At 34.5% G+C, this 17,903-nt stretch overlaps 2 protein-coding genes and 1 long non-coding RNA gene across 5 annotated transcripts; 2 read left to right on the top strand and 1 right to left on the bottom strand.

The window, feature by feature from the left end:
* The first annotated feature begins 577 nt into the window (after positions 1–577).
* On the top strand, positions 578–5,682 carry LOC306875548 (SLAM family member 9-like). 3 transcript variants are annotated; one of them, XM_079426199.1, is made up of 6 exons: positions 578–1,277; positions 1,776–2,096; positions 2,874–3,155; positions 3,290–3,412; positions 4,127–4,194; positions 5,411–5,682. In XM_079426199.1, exons 1-6 carry the CDS (start codon positions 1,229–1,231, stop codon positions 5,516–5,518), a joined length of 951 nt encoding a protein of 316 aa, XP_079282325.1. In that variant the 5' UTR covers positions 578–1,228; the 3' UTR covers positions 5,519–5,682. The 3 variants fall into 3 exon arrangements, with proteins under 3 accessions (XP_079282325.1, XP_079282326.1, XP_079282327.1); XM_079426200.1 differs by having other exon boundaries at positions 578–625; positions 5,411–5,677; XM_079426201.1 differs by lacking the exon at positions 4,127–4,194 and having other exon boundaries at positions 1,187–1,277; positions 5,411–5,677.
* Positions 5,683–6,491: 809 nt separating this feature from the next.
* On the bottom strand, positions 6,492–12,585 carry LOC306875549 (uncharacterized protein). Its single transcript, XM_079426202.1, has 6 exons — positions 12,396–12,585; positions 11,580–11,900; positions 10,922–11,266; positions 9,672–9,995; positions 7,786–8,136; positions 6,492–7,525 (listed from the first exon to the last, which is right to left on the bottom strand). The coding sequence occupies exons 1-6, from the start codon at positions 12,439–12,441 to the stop codon at positions 7,398–7,400; spliced, it is 1,515 nt and encodes a 504-aa protein (XP_079282328.1). The 5' UTR covers positions 12,442–12,585; the 3' UTR covers positions 6,492–7,397.
* A 3,511-nt stretch (positions 12,586–16,096) lies between these two features.
* Positions 16,097–17,309, top strand: LOC306875550. The gene is made up of 2 exons (XR_013784754.1): positions 16,097–16,370; positions 16,598–17,309. It is a non-coding gene; the product is annotated as an uncharacterized lncRNA (long non-coding RNA).
* The last annotated feature ends 594 nt before the right edge of the window (positions 17,310–17,903 follow it).

Below are 17,903 nucleotides of genomic sequence, written 5' to 3' on the forward strand. Positions count from 1 at the left end.
CATGAACACCACACAACCCACATCCTTCACTCACTCCCACTCAAGGCATATGCAGGTGCGTTCATGCAACAAGTAGTGATCACAGCATATTTTTATAGACTCTAGACCCTCCTGAATATCCTTTCAGGGCTGGAAAATTGATTCATGACTAAAAGCTTTAGAAGTTATCTTATGTTATTTCTTCTTCTTTGTTATAACTATAATCACCTATGTTTTTTTTTTGTTTTTTTTGAGTGTATATATTGTTGTTGTTACATTATAAAGATAAAATATAGCCTACATCTCTTTTTATAAAACCTTTTTGGCATAAAGAGGGCATACAAATTGAGTCTAGAACCCTAAGTCTCTATATAAACTGAACTTGAATGCACCTGCATGCTTTGAGGAGGAATATGATATTTCAGTTTATCATCTTGGTGTGTCGCTACCGTAGACTTAAGCAGGACAGGAAATAGCCCCTCTCCTACAAACTAAACACATACGCTGTCAATGCCCAATGTCATGCACAAGATGCTTTGTGACCCAAAAGATCAAAGCCCGTTTCTTAAGAAAACCAACCACAGCAGGTTTCAGTTTTAGTCAGAGGCTGAGCTGTGAGTGCCGGTGTATATTTCAGTAAACCAGGGTATGTAAGATGAGAGACATTTTTCCCTGTAAAAAGCGGTAACATGCAACTGTTTACTCTTACTTTCAAGAGATATTTTCATCTGATTTAACCCTGATTTAAAATGAGGTCGTTTGTAAAAATGAATGCATCTGGGTTGGTTTAATGATCTTAAAATATTTTAAACTTGACTAAAACTTGGTAATACCCGTGTTAACGTTTTTAGGTTACCGTTTTTCAGTGTACTTTGATTATTCTATACACAAAATCTGAGAAAAAATATATATAAACACACACTCAAAATCTATTTATTTATTTATTTTTTAGAGTTAGGCTTTATTTGACTTTGAAATGCAATTTCCTTCAAATACAAACAATGCTGTAATACATTTAGCTACTTAACACAGCCAGGCAACAAATTTAAAATTTAACATTCAAAATGCTAAAAAAAAATGAAGAATGTTTTTTACTAATATAAACATTTCAAGTCATTTCATCTATATATAACATGCGTTCAATGTGTGTGTGAACTAGGAGGGTCAAACAGTCGTGGGAGGATTCACACCGTTCTGCTGTTTTTCGGCAGACAGTCTCATTAGATCAGACTCTGAACTGTTGAATAAAATGTTTCACATGCTTATTTTGTTCTGTATGTGCTGGTGGTGCCTGATTGGTAAGTTACAAATGTATTTTTATGGCTTCATTTTTTTCCCCATTACACAATAATAAAGCTGCCGCTACTGTTAGTACACTCTTAAAAATAAAGGTGCTTCACGATGCTATAGAAGAACCCTTTTTGTCTAAATGGTTCCATAAAGAACCTTTAACATCTGAAGAGTCTTTCTGTTTCACAACTTATTTGTGGTGAAAGAAGGTTCTTCAGATTATAAAAAGGTAAGAAAGAGATGGTCCTTCAAAGAAACTTTGACTGGATGGTTCTTTGTGGAACCAAAAATTATTCTTCTATAGCATCGCTTGAAGAACCTTTTGAAGCATCTTTATTTTTAAGAGTATATATTGCTAAATTAGAGTATTTTCATCTGCTGTGTTCAAATAATTTCTGTCTCGCTGCTGTTCTTCAATTCACATTTAAAACCATTACAAATTGATTCCAGGCTTTGTAAATTATCAGGAGACCTAATCTGTGACACAAACCATTTAATATTTTCAGGTGTGTTTGGTGGTTCAGTGTCAGTGATGGAGGGAGAATCTATCACTCTAAACACTGATGTTACTGAAATACATGAGGATGATGAAATACTGTGGAATTTTGGAGCTGACAAGTTTATCGTAGCTAAAATAAATAGAGGGGCTGGAATCTTCTCCATATTTGATGATGTTCTTGATGGGAAATTCAAAGAAAGACTGAAGCTGAACAAACAAACTGGATCTCTGACCATCACAAGCATCACAACTCAACATGCTGGACTCTATAATCTAGAGATACATGGAGCGAAACTTACAAAAAAAGCATTCAGTGTTTCTGTCTATGGTGAGTAAAGATCATGTTTCAAAGATTCACATTTTATTAAAATAATATTTTAGATTCAATACAAGCTAAGCTCAGTTGACAGCATTTTTGGAATAATGTTAATAATACAAGAATGAATTTTACACAATTGTCACAAAATAAATACATAAATAAAAGGTGAGGGACTTGGAAGTTAATGGTGTCAATATTTAGAGTATATAAAAGTAAAAAATGTGAAGCCTGTGATTTGATATAAAACACTTACTTTAATTGTTCTCTTAAAATGTGTATTATTTGAACTGTGAATGAATGATTATTGTCATTATACTCGCATACAATGAAATTACGATAGCTTCCCCCCCAGCATACTTTACATATATCACGTAGTGCACATTTAACAAACACGTGAGTCACAATTTTAAACATGTTATGTACTTACACAATAAAGAGTTGAGTTACTCAAGACTAACTTTCAGCAAAGCAGTTGGGATTATTACATAATCAAAATTTTTCCAGTCAGGGTGTTATGGTTCTAAAATGTATCAAAGCTGTAAAATTAGATATAAATTTACACATAAAATGTTAGCAAGTGATTTTTCACACTAAAATCATATTAACATATATTGTTCATGTCTTGTGGCTTTAGTATTAAAACAATGAGTGTTTTATGTTTCTGGATCTGCCTCATTCACTGCCACTGTAAGCAGCTTACTGTAACCAAGAGATCTTATTTATGAAAATGAGGAAAAAGTGGAAATCCATTTTTGTTTCTTCTGCTCATTCTCTCATATTTTCCAGCTCATCTACCTGTTCCTAACATTACCCGGGATTGTTCATCATCATCATCATCATATTGTTCACTGGTGTGTTCAGCGGTGAATGTGGGTCATGTGACTCTCTCCTGGTACAAAGGAAACAGTTTATTGTCCAGCATCAGTGTGTCTGATCTCAGCATCAGTCTCTCTCTACCTCTGGAGGTGGAATATCAGGATAACAACACCTACAGCTGTGTGCTCAACAATCCCATCAGCAACCAGACTCAACATCTCAACATTACTCAGCTCTGTGAGCCATGTGCAGGTATGCTAATGTTGACATAACATTGATTTACTAAGCTGATATCTCACGGTTATAGAGTGCTATTGTATGATAGTGATTGTTGTAGATCAGACAAACATATTCAGTACACTAAAAGCTCATTTTGTCCATTACAGATCAGGGCCTACCTTTATCTTATCTAGTGTTGATCTCTATTCCTGTTGCTGTATCTCTGTTGATTGTCGCCGCAGTCGTGATCTTCTGGATCTACGAGAAATATATAAAAACTGATCAAGAAGGCAAGTGTTACAAAAAAACAATACTTTAAAAATATTCTTTAAATATTTTGATTAATTGATAGCGCCGATTATCATTTAATCACAATTATTCTCACAATTCTTGTAGCTAACATTGTCTAGTTCCTTTTAATAAAAGGAAATGGAAAAAAATAAAAATAATAATGTGCAGTTGTGAGGTTTGGCGATTCCTATGGATTGCAGTCATGTCAGAACACATATCCATATCTATATAATGGCACTGGGCAGCTATCTTTACTCGCCTCATTAGCACAAAAACTAATTCTGCAATTCACAAACTGCATCAAAACACATGAATGAAAATTTGCATCAATTTAATAATACAACTTTCCCCACACTTTACTAGCATAATCTTACCTGTGTAAAGATGCATGGTGTTCCTCTATGAATGATGTTCCACTAAAAAAAGACATTCCATCATACAAAGAATGCAAATGACTTCACTTGTTGGTTAATTATTTGTAAGTAATGTCGCTTCACATTTAATCATTAACATAAGATTTTGTGAAAGAAAAAGTTAAAATATCAAATTAAATTTGTAAATGTCGTTTTTAAAAACTGCAGCGTTAAACATTTAACTAATTGTTTGCTTTAACATTTTAGCTTTAACAGCCCTAGTAACATGTTTTGAAGAAACAGATCTAGATAAGACTGCGTTTTGTTGTTTTAATCCATCTATTATTGCTGTTGAAACAGTTGAGACTCATGATGACGAGATTACTTACACTGAGCCAGTGTTCTACAAAAGAAATGCACATAAATCGGTAAGATCATCTATTCCTGTCGTGTGTCTGTATGATTTCAGCAGTAAGTCAGATTTCGATCAGTGCGCGCTTGTGTTTTTGCCTGTAATGATCCATTACACACACACCAGAAAAACATCCGATAATTATAAAAGCCTCCTTTTTTTATCATTAGGCCACGTTATTTTATAATTCATTAAATATTCTGTACAATTCAATATATTTGTTGAGTGTTGCCTGTTATGACTAACATGCCTATATCTTGTGAACAAAACTTTCAACTGACATATGAAGGCTGTATTACCAATGCCGTCCACTAGGACTAGAAATACTTCAGAGTCTTGTTTTCTATCCATTTTCATCAGTTTGAATGGCTATAAAACTTTAAATTTTCGAGTAGTATTCATCCTTGGATATTACAGCCAAAAAACAGTTGAATACGAAATATGAAATCTTACCTTTCAACATCAAAACTAACATTCACTCTCTGCTTCTGTGAACACTTTGATTTGATTGGCCGTCTTAATCATTTTGACATTAACAAGACTTAGACCGCAGAAACGTACCAGTCTAAAATGTCAGTCTTAAACCTTTTTTGTCGTCTTTACAACAAAAAGAGCTACATTATGGGGAGCAGCAGAGCAAGGCAAGACTATCAGATATTGGGGAGACACTTCAGCCATCACAGAGAAGTTAATTGATGTAGGCATTTTCATCTGCAAGATTAATTATCTGCAATATGTCTCCAATACGTTTTCTGTCAGATATTGGCACCGATTTACAAAAGCACACAATGACCGTTCCCTTTATAATAACTTGTTTTTTATCATTAACATCACTTACATAAAAAAGACAGTACAAAATATATATGCTTTTTTGTGAACAAACTACCATGTAAGAGGAACATGTAGCACTTAAAACTGCTATAATTATGCCAAAAAAAATCAGTTTTGATCACAGAAATTTATTACATTTTACAAAATATTAAAGCAGAATACAGTTATTATAAATTGTAATAATATGTCACAATATTACCGTTTGGTAATGTTCATCAAATGAATCCACCCTGGTCAGTATAAGTGACTTTTTTCTTTCTAAATAGGCCTAAATAAATACGTAAATAAAGCTTAATTCATATTTTTCACACAAACACACACACTACAAGTGATTTTGAATTTGTCACTTTATTTAAAATATATTGATTTTAAATATATTTTTTTGTTGTTTTGTTTAACAGAATGAGAAAGATGAAGAGGAAGAGCACGTGGACTATACATCTGTTACCTTTAGAAGAGAGGAAACGTGTACAAAACCCTCCGAGTCTGAGTCTGTGGTTGAGTTTTGAAAGTGGTCGGCTTATTAGAATGATTTCTGAAGGATCGTGTGACACTGAAGACTGGAGTAATGATGCTGAAAATACAGCTTTGATCACAGGAATCAATTATATTTTATAATATATTCACATAGAAAACAGTCATTGTAAATTGCAATAAAATTTCACAATAATACAGTTTTTACTGTTATTTTTCAGCAAATAAACACAGCCTTGATGATCAGAACATACTTCTTAAAAAAAAAATATATATATATTCTTCAAACATTTGACAAGTAGTGTAAATAATCAGGAAATCCCAGAAAACATACAAAGTTAAATATGACAAAAAATACAAATGTCTCACAAACTGATCATTTACAATATTTAAGCAGCTTACTAAAAAAAAGAAAAGAAAAAGAAACCTTTGTAAAACTAAAACATCCATGTCCAGTTAGTTATGATGTAATATCCTAAAATGCTGTATGTGACACTATTTTAGAAACTCACTCTAAAATTGTAATGCATTTTCTTAAAACATTTATCACAATAATAGGCTTCATCATGTACCTATATTGAGGCTATTTACAATGAGTACTTTCAAATTAATCTCAAAGTTAATGATAAATGTTGATTTAGCAGCAAGGTGATTTTTAAAAAAAATGTTCAGTTAACATTTATTTTTATTCGTTTTAATAATGAAGTAATTTTAGTTTCAGTTTTAATCTACTATAATAACCCTGGTGCCTTGCAGAGCAGAGTATTCATGTGAAAAATGTATTTTTGCAGGATTTTTTAAATCAAATTTAAGGCTATTTTTAAGACTTGCACATTTAGAATTAAAACCGTATGAGCTTATTAAACCATAAAATGACTTCAAAAAAAAAAAAAATCAGATACAGGTTTTCCCAAAAAGAAAAAAGCTTTCTAAAATGCTTAACTTTTGAAGAAAAGGAATGAATCAGAAATATTAATTATTATATAAAATTAAAACAAATATATCTTAGTGTCTTAATTGTTTAGATTCGTATATTAGCAGCTTCTTCTTGATTCACTGGTTTATATTTACAACTGTGTAAAAATATGGGTCGATTTTCACACTGTTCTGAACAGAAACAGCAGACGGGCTGATTGAAAATGCAAATTTCATTCTCTGACAGCAGGTGGCACTTTTCCATGGTAACGGCTGTAAAAGCAGCACTGCACTTATAAACGCTACTAGCCATTATAGATATAAGACAAAACAAAAATGCTATCAATACTTTTCTGAAGACAGTCAAGTCTCCTTAGAGATACATTCACATAAATGTGCTGCAACACCATAAGCATCCAATTAGATATTCTTCAGTAGCTGAAAATCAGTTGGAAAACATCCTGAAATTTAAATGAATTCATAAGTGAATGTTGAAGCTGTAACTATTTATAATATATACATTCGACAGAACAGTATCATGGTGTTGACTCTAAATGTGTATCTCATGTTTATCACTTAATAAGTGACAAAATGCAAACCAGGAGCGCTGACGTTCAATGAAATCATAGCCTTATAAAGTTTACTCACATTAAACCATATCACGGTTCCTATTCCTCAAATTTAGAACCTCTTGAAATAATTAAGTAATTTAGACTTTTCAGAAAGTGAAAGTGAAAGAGAAAACCTTCACTTGAAAACATTCTTTTACCATTTAAGACTTTTTATGCCCTTAAATTAAATAAATCAATTGAAAAAAAAAATTGGGATCCATTGAAACACTGGGGAAGGTTACTCATCTCCATCACACAGTGAGGATAACTCTTTAACAGTGTACGTTTATGTTACACCATGACACTAAAGTGGGGGCACAACATACTGCTGATACAAAAATTAATTCACACCACTGTTAATTTAGACAGTAATTTTACACAATATATGTTACAATACATCATTAATTACATTATTCTTATGGCCCCTCCTGCACTTTACACAAATTACAGTTACCACCACCAGCAGAACAACAGTTGTACATATTCCTGCTATAACTCCTAAAGGCAGACTTGAATCTGTAATGATAAAGACAGACAGTTATTATTACAAGAGATCAACTGATAATCAAGGTTACTGCTTTCTTTTTCTAATATTTACTTCCTTCTACTTTGGTCATCAACTGTATTATATTGATTTAACTGATAAATGGCACCATCTGGTGTTCTTTTGAAGAAGAGCTGCTAAAGCAGCATCACCACTGAGAGCTCAACATGGAGCAGCAGCATTGAAAGGACAACTGACTATTACACGAAACTGAAATGAAAATAACACTCACCAATGACAGTAATGCTGAATCTCTTTATGCGGATGATGCTGATGCTGTGACGATGGCGGATGCTGCGGACGATCTGTAGTTTATAATCTCCAGAGTCTGTGGTTCTGGTGTCTGTGATGGTCAGAGATCCAGTCTGATGATCCAGCTTCAGTCTGTCTCTGAATCTCTCTTTACACTGATCATCTGTACAGATCTTACTCTGATCTCCAGTGATTTCAATGATGAGAATGCGATTAAAATACCATATCATCAAATCATTTGGGTTTTTTATTACTTGACTGTCTAAAGTGACAGATGTTCCTTCCTGCATTGACTTTCTCTTAATTTCATCTCGTTCATCAGCAGGAACGTCTGGAACACAAACCAACAGCTGATTGTAGCTATAGTTAATATAACACAAAGGCCCGGTTTCACAGACAGGGCTTACGTTAAACCAGGATTAGGCAATAGTTCAGTTAGGACATTTAAATAGTTTTTATAAACATGCCTTAGAAAAAAAAACAATACTGGTGTGCATCTTGAGACAAAACAAAGGCACTGCCATATTTTAAGATCAGCTAGTGCAAGTTTCTTTCAGTTGAAACAGCTCAGACTTCAGCCCTATTCGGACGGGACTAGCTTTACAGGAGGTCGTTAGATAAATTTGTGTTTCACAGACGTACTTGGTGATTTTTAATCCCGTCCGAATCTTCCACGTCTGTAATAATTCCAAAGCAAATTACCTACTGTTTTTCAGCAAACTCAGTGATCCTCTGAGAAAACTAATCCCATCCGAATGTGATGTCTGGGATTGGCGGTGAATTTTTTTTGTTTACAACCCGCTTCCTTGTGTGTTTTGGCCAATGTGAATTACCGTAGACGCTCTTACTGTGCACACATTTCATATATTTACCTCCCGGCAAAGGAAAATTAAAATTAAAATAATAATAAAATCAAGAGGCAGATCACATAAACTGTTCAGACTGGCTATTGTAACATCAGCGTCAGGTAAAATTATTTGCTTTCATTTCTGCACTCAATTACATAATGTTTTAATTACGTACCTTTATGAAAATTAAACACGGGTTTACTACAAATAAATAACTAACATAAAAGTAAAGTAACCACACTTTAACATGGTTTTGCTATAGCCATTTAGCTTCACCATGGTATTTGTGTGATTATACTAATGGTAATCAATCCGAATGATACGCAATGCACGTATACAGAGCGTGTGATCTCTGAAACACCCAGATGTCCAAAATGACCACCTCTGTAATAAACACGGAGACGTTAGTCCCGTCCGAACTGGTACATGAAAAATCACAGACGTCAGGTGATAAGAATCGAAACTCAAACGTAGATTAGAAAACTAGTCCTGTCCGAATAGGGCTTTAGACTTAGTCTGGGATTAGGCCTAAACCTTGATTGTGAAACCAGGGGAAAGAGTGACTTTTTTTTCTCCAAATATCAGCAAGACCGCAAATGTGATGTTGATTTGATGAATGAATTGTTGAATGAATGACTCACTCGTACAGTAATTTGCTGCCACCTACTGGCGATCTTCGGTTTATATTTAAAATACATTTTCCCTTAATTTTAAGTAACGTAAAAGTTAATTTCTAACTTAAAATTTAAGATCCTGCAAACTAATCACCTCACAGAATATGAGAAATATCAAAAGCTTTGGTCAGCTGTCCACGGCAGTCCTAAACCTGCAAAATATTTTGCTGAGCGTGTTATTCTACCAGCACAAAAAAAGTCTTCAAAATATTGTCAAATTATAGTTATCAAAAAAAGATTTTTCTTTTTTTTGTCATTATCACACACCCCTAGTCACAACTATAATAAACACAATAATAATGCTGTGATTCAAGCATATTTAACCTGCTAGTTAAATGACTCACCATAAACGGCAACATGGAAGATCTTTTGAATAATTTTTATGCTGCTTATCAGTAGTTTATAATCTCCAGAGTCTGTGTTTCTGGTGTCTGTGATGGTCAGTGATCCAGTCTGATGATCCAGCTTCAGTCTGTCTCTGAATCTCTCTTTACACTGATCATCTGTACAGATTTTACTCTGATTTCCAATGATTTGAGCAATACGAAAGTCATTCAAATACCATTTCATTGTGTCCTGTTGGTTAATTTCAACATCAGTGTGTAGAGTGACTGAATCTCCCTCCATCATTGACACTGACACTCCATCTGTCTCAACACCAGACACACCTGAAGAACAAATAAACAGTTAATTAAATTCAACAAACAAAAAGGGACATTCTTGTTCAAAAGTTGAGAGCCTTTCACTCCTTCATAATCTGAGTACTTCATACTTTCATACTTATTCACTTTACTTCACCTTTAATTGACCGTTGTATTAATAAATCAGCAGAAACACGTTGTGATTCCCAATGAAGAAATAAATCAATGCATAAAATTAAATATTTTGCTGAAATTAACTCCTCAGCACTTTGAATTTCACATTGATTTAAAATAATTACGAAATAAAAGACAAGCACCATTCATGTTCCTACATTAAATTTATTATAAGCGTGTTTGTTTCATGTATGAAAATTGTATCACTTTGACATACTTGTAAATGTGATAAATTATATATACCACAGTTCTTTCTAGTCCTCGAATCTGATTAGCTGAGGAGTCTTTTCATGCATGAAATATTGACCCAATATCTCCACAGGAACCATTTTTACCATTTGTATCACTCTGCTTCAGTATTTCTCACGATGAGTGTCAAGGTGGACACCCAAACCCATTGTCATTTTAGAACTACTACTGTTGTTGTGTCACCGAATGTAGTTTTAAGAGTTTTTTAGGTGAGAACGCAGCAGTTTGTACAGCTCTCTCCACCCTCAATACCACGACTGAGGTGCCCTTGAGCAAGGCACTGAACCCCCCAACTGCTCCCCGGGCGCCCACTGCTCCGGGTGTGTGTTCACGGTGTGTGTGTGTTCACTGCTGTGTGTGTGCACGTTGGATGAGTTAAATGCAGAGCACGAATTCCGAGTATGGGTCACCATACTTGGCCATATGTCACTTTCACTTTCACTTGTAAAACGACACCAACAAATGCACTAGGCAGTGCTGTTATCGCAAATCAGAGACTAATTAAATCTGACTAATTAAATCACACTCACCAGTGACTGTAATGCTGAATCTTCTAATACTGATGATACTGTGATGAGGGTGGATGCGGCTGTTGATCTGTAGTTTATAAAGTCCAGCATATTGAGTTGTGATGTTTGTGATGGTCAGAGATCCAGTCTGATTGTCCAGCTTCAGTCTGTCTCTGAATCTGTCATCACACTGATCATCTGTACAGATCTCACTCTGATCTCCAGTGATTTCAGCGATGAGATTGTCATTAAAAAACCATGTCATTGAATCATTAGTATTTTTTTCTAGACCGGGATCTAAAGTGACAGATTCTCCTTCCATCGCTGACTTGGTATTTGTTTTATCCATTTCTGCACCAGACACAGCTGAAACAAAAACCAACAGCTGACTGCAGGATCTTTTTTTGGAAACTAAACAACTAGAGTCCAACAACAGGTGTGTGAATGAATACACTTGGGACCCTCTTGCCAAGTTGGGGTCTCTGTGATTTACAGTCTCTGATGCCCACACACTTTTAAAGTAGAAACATAATGAAGACAAAAAAAAATGTAGTAATGTAGAACAAACTTTTGGTGCTTGAACCGATAAAAATAACAAAAAAACTATGAAAAAAAATAACAACAACAAATTAAGTGATTTAGGCATATTTATCATGCTTTAAAATGTTACATGACTCACCAAGAACACTAACATTGAAGATCTTTTGAATGATTCTTCTGCTGATTGCATGAAGTTGGAAAACTCCAGCGTCTGTAGTTCTGGTGTTTGTGATGGTCAGAGATCCAGTCTGATGATCCAGCTTCAGTCTGTCTCTGAATCTCTCTTTACACTGATCATCTGTACAGATCTTACTCTGATCTCCACGGATCTGAGCGATGCGAATGTCATTAAAATACCACGTCATTCTGTCTTGTTGGTTTGTTTTAACATCAGTGTGTAGAGCAACTGAATCTCCCTCCGTCACTGACACTTCATATTTATCATCATCATCATCATTACCTGAAAAAGAAATAGCCTAATTATAAAGCACTGCTGGAAGAGAGGGATAAGAATATACAAAAGATGTACTTTTTTTTTTTCTAAAGATAATAATGATTATAGGTAGAGAACTAATACATTTCTGTCTAGTTGCAGTCAATAACTTCAGGAGCTCTCACGGTTAATAAACAGAACTGCATGCGTCTTGCGGAAGAACACTACAGCTGGAGCTACTTCTCTCTGTTTATATCTATGCTGCAGGGGCTACTTCCTACCAGAAGCAGTCTGAAATAGACCGAATATAACAACTTATCATAGGTGTACCGTAGTGCTATAGGACAAACCAAAAAACATAGTTTGGGACTTAATTAATGATGTACTCACTTATTATATAAATTTAGTAAGTTATGAACACAAAAAGTTACCCGACTGCGCAGCTTTAATTAGACCTGACACAAAATGAAACTAAGCCAGCTCAGATTTTATCGTTTACGGAAATGTATTTAAACGACTTACCAGGAACGAATAATAAACACAATATGAGCAAAAGAAAGAGATTCATTTTCAACACTTTTTCCGTTGAAGAATTAGTGCCGATTTTGTGCCCATTTTGGTCCACAGGCGCCCGCACCAAGAATGAAAGAGAAAGTTCACGAAGCAACTTGGTTGTTTTTCTTTCATTTACTTGAAATGACTGAAGTTTAGTTCGAGGCTTCTCAGTCACCTGCACTTCCTCCTTCAGGGACGTCGACACGCCCGTGGATGATTTGTGATTCACTCGTCATTCTCGTATCAACTATTGGTTAGTGTTTAATGATTTAACAAATAATGTGACCTTTGTATTGATTGAACCTTGCATAATGACGGATCATAAAGGAGTATTTATAAAAAAATAAATATGCTACAAGAACATCAGTCAAAAAACATAGCAGCTATTAGAAAACTAAATAACACTTTGCTTCAAAATGAATGTTTAAAGGAAAAAAATGATGAAAAATATAGAACAATTGCAGATTTAGAAAAATCATATGGAACGAATTGGCAATTAATGAAGTTTGATATAAGAACGGCATTTATTAATCAAAGAAAATTGGGAAAAACATATTTTAAGGAAAAATCAATTATTGAGGATATTTTTAATTTGTGTAAAAAGAAAAAGGAATCTTTGACTAATTGTGAGTTAGAAAAATGGATTTATAGCAAATTGAATTAGATAAGATCTATGAGGATAAAGCAAGAGGAGCAACTAGACTTAAATTGTTAGAAAAAGGGGAACAAAATACAAAAAAATGTTTTGGAAACTGTGATTTTGAAAAACAAATTAGTAGATAATTCCTCAGTTATTTCGAAATATGTTGCTTAGTTTTTTACTAATTAACATATATTAACATATTTAGGTGTAATAATTTGTAAAAATGCAAAATAAAGGAGTCAGTTATATTTTGAACAAATTATTGAGAAAACTAAAAACATACATTTAATTTGTGGTATTGACTATATGGGATTTAGCAAATTTAATTTATTGTAATTTATATATTACCCCTGGCTAAATAGTTTTTTTTTTTGTTATTTTTCAAGATCTTTGATATTGTTTATATCCGAACTGTATCTAGTTTTGTTGTTATAATTTTTTTGAGCTGTTAATGTATTTTTTATTTTCCTTTTTCTTTGTTCAAAAACAAAATGTGTGAAAAATCACAAAAGATGTGATTCAAAATGACTTCCAACAGAGTTCAGAAATCACTTTATATGTTTTTTTATCCCATGGCTCACTCTGGTGGACATCTTTAGTATTACAGCCTTCAAGAAAGTGCTGTAAAGTTTTTTTTTATTATTTGTTTTTAAATCGATAATCATTAGACGTTCACGGTCCTTGTACTTTTGCGTCCATTCATTTTTCGTTTTTTAACCCAGAAATTAAATACGGAAAATGCGTTTTTTTTCTTTAATGGTTCAAAAACTGATGAATAGAAGGCACAAACAGATTTTCGTTGTTCAAAATTCCGATTTCATTAAAAATCATAAAAATGATATGAAGTTTTTTTTTTTTTTATGTATATAGGCTACATGCTAAGTTTAATTTCTACCTTTTTTAGAGTCTCTATACAGACACTAGCGCCCTCTCGCGCTACTACCATAACTGCTTTATGAAAACCTTTAGCTTCGATATTTTTATGATCTTAATCATTTTTCACGCCTAAAAACATGTATGAAATAGGCTACTCATTACATATTTCTTTGCAAATAACTGTATCCTGGGCAAGTTCTACGGGAGTGTTAGAGGAAATGAAACTAAAAAGCAAGAGTAGGCCAGTTAAAGCAAAGGGACTTTGGTTAAATCTAGAAACAGGATGACTGACATTTTCTGTTGATTTCCTGAGTGGCCATGCTTTTAAGTCAGAATCAACTCCAAGACACAGTTTTGTTCAGTGCTGTACAATCTTCATAAAACAAGTTTACCAAATAAACCAGGAGTATTTCAGTATAGTCTGATTTACTGTCAGCTGATTTGGTTCAAAATAACTAACTGAAATAAGCCTGGTTTATTTGGTAAACTTGTTTTATGAAACAGGCCCCAGGAGTCTCTCATTATAACAAACAAAGTGTAACATGATGTAAATAAAATGGGGGGGAAGTCGTGGCCTAATGGTTAGAGAGTTGGACTCGTAATCCAAAGGTTGCGGGTTCGAGTCTCGGGCCGGCAGGGATTGTAGGTGGGGGGAGTGAATGTCCAGCGCTCTCTCCACCCTCAATACCACGACTGAGGTGCCCTTGAGCAAGGCACCGAACCCCCAACTGCTCCCCGGGCGCTGCAGCATAAATGGCTGCCCACTGCTCCGGGTGTATGTTCACGGTGTGTGTGTGTGTTCACTGCTGTGTGTGTGCACGATGGATGGGTTAAATGCAGAGCACGAATTCCGAGTATGGGTCACCATACTTGGCAGTATGTCAATTCACTTTCACTTTCACTTTCACTTTCATAAGAGATTCATTGTGCAGTGTAGATCTTCATTGATTATAACGGATTTTTGTGAGATCTCGATAAACTGAAATTAATGACAGTTTTATGATTATTATAGGGAGCGCAGAGTGCTTTCTTGTCTAATCCATTCAGAATTGAATAAGTTTTGTTTTTCATGATGCTGCTGGACCAGCGACAGCTGCACGCTGCAATGTTTCAGGAGTGACATCTAATAGGTCAAAAATATGCCAACATGTATATTAATGCTAGAGTACCGTCACTGATTTCAGAAGCACCCTCAGTGATTCAGGAACCGGCCTGCCTGTATCAGATTACAACTTTATATATTTCTATTTTTACCCCATATATTAAACCGTGAGTAGCGCTCTAACACGATGTAAGGTACATGCCATGCATGGTCCTCTCCGATACCGTGACCCAGCACACAAAATGGACAAAATTACATCCCAGTATATAATTTCATGACAATAAAGTTCCCGGGATTCTGCCTATGTCTATTATTCAAAAAAAAAAAAAAAAAAAAAACACATTTTTATTAAGTCTCTGCATTGTTCCACAGACTCTAGTTCTCATCTGAACGTGCGGGAGAAGCTTTACTAAATTTGTCCAGAGAAAACCTGTTAAAATCGGCATTTCTTCTATATTAATTTGTGCATTTTTCAAATGTTTATTAAAAGTACAAAAATTAATAAACACAAATCTGAAAAGAAGTCAATATTTTACCTTTTCGTGAAGATCAATCACATGCGAGACATTATTGTGGACCCACCAGATGTATATGATTGGGGTAAAGCCATGAGACAATGGATTTCTAATTTGGCCACATATATATGCTGTTATACCTGTGTTGATAATTCTGCAAATCATGTTTCAGGCCATGTGTATTGCAGTATTTGGAAGGAATGATTAAGACAAGCTTTGCTGTTCATTATAGACGACGGTATTAAATTCTGAATTGAACATTTTGTATTGCCATTATTTGAAAGGTACTGTTCCTTTAAAAAAACCTTAAGCCTTAAAGATTTCCATCAAAAGTGAAGCACTACATCATAAATGATTTTTCTTGCCCTTCACTGTTGATTATCCTTGTGCAAGACATCCCTTGGGTAATTTCCTGCAGTTATGTGCACAGACATGCCTGCAGACAAAACAAGAACTAGACCTTGGGAACTCTATACGAAAATGATGACTAAGTGCACACACACAGAAATGCTTGACATCCATATAGGGTATTGTTTGACCTCTGAGTACTTTGATTGGATGCCCAGGACATCCTATATGTTGATGTATGAATATAAATATGATCCATCTTCCTTAATAAAGTTGAGAGTGTTATGGAAACACACTGTCTCTCTTTATCAGCTTGATCATTCTCCGGGGATCCTGCGCTGCGACTGCTCCACACCACAGTTATTGACTGCTAGCATCGAGACTGAACACAGCTGTTGATTACTGCAAAGCCTCCAGGCAACTGTTAGGACAAGTAGTCATTTACCCAGAACAACAAGGTAAGAACTTTATAACTTTACCCAGCAAGTATAAGATATCCAAGAAATTTGTCTTGGTGCAGATGGAAAAAAAGTACAAACAAAGAAAGACAAAGGGACTGTCTATGAACAAAAATGTGCGCAGCTAGATTAACGTAAAGTAACTAAGATATATGAAAGTAAAAACAAACTGCTTTAGTAAGTCAAATGTCAGTAGAAGGTGTTTTAATGTTTGTGTTGTTCACCAGGTCATGGAGATCCATCAGTCTGCTGTGATCCTGCTGCTGGTTTTGGCTGCTTCTTTCACTGCTTATGGTAAAAAACATGATAAAAATCCCCGTTATGAAAAGTTCCTCAATCAACATTACGGTCCTCGTGTGAGTGAGCGCCAATGTGACCAAGTAATCAGCACCAGGCGCATCACTGCCTCTGCAACTGGAAATGACTGCAAAAAGGTCAACACCTTCATAAACGCAAATTCAAATCATATTAAAGCAGTTTGCAGCGGAGGAGGAACTCCACAGCCCAATGGTCTGTTTATGAGTAACCAGCCTTTTCCTGTGGTCACGTGTACATTACTAAGTGGGGATAGACACCCACATTGCCAATATAGAGGGAAGAAGTCCACTTACGGTCGTTACATTGTTTTGGGGTGTAATGGAACATGGCCTGTACATTATGACGAAGGCATAATTAATGTGTAGATGACAGGCTGAACAGAGCCACAAATCTTTACAATATTTTGCTAATAATTTGTTCACCTCTTCTTTTCTGTCTTTTTCTGTAAAAATAAGTGCAGTTGGTTTTTTTTTTAGCAAAATTTTAAGCACTCTGTTAACACTTGTTGAGCATTAAAAAAAAAAAAAAAAAAACTGGGAGTAGTGAATGTGCAAAAACAGATGAAGATAAGAAAGATGAAGATGTTCTTGTCTGTAATCTTCAAATAAAACTTCTCTACGACTCATCTGTTTGATTGTCTTGTATCTCAACAACCACCAAATTGGAGATAAATATCCACCAACTAAAATTTAGAGAATAGAAGAGTATAGAAGAGAGATGAAGATAAATCAGCTAGAAATAGACTGAGATCCAGATCTAAACCATGGCTCAAAGTTCTGAATCCAAATCCAATGTGGCCTCAAGACTAAGACCTCAAGCTCAAGACTATTAGTCTATATGGCTAAAAATCAGATTCTGGATATATATATATATATATATTTATCCATCTGATATAATTTATTTTTCTTTGAATGTAGTTAATGATTAATTAAACCTCAATATGTCCCTGGGGTCAATATGATCTCAATCAACATTTACTTGGTTAATATATATGTAAATATTTCCCTTTATCTCAGTGAAATAAGATTTTGTGACTTTTCTACATTTTCTATCTAAAAAAAAAAAAAAAGATTCAGTTGTTCTAAAGGTATATAAAAGTTTTTTTTTCTTTCTTCTTAAAAGACATGCTCACTCTCACACAAACACACACATACATGTGAATGCAACAAAGAGTATTTTGATAGAAACCGGCAAATAAAATCAATAAATCCTGCT

The sequence above is a fragment of the Barbus barbus genome, assembly GCF_936440315.1.
Source record: "Barbus barbus genome assembly, chromosome: 9".
In the NCBI taxonomy this organism is placed as follows: Eukaryota; Metazoa; Chordata; class Actinopteri; order Cypriniformes; family Cyprinidae; genus Barbus; species Barbus barbus.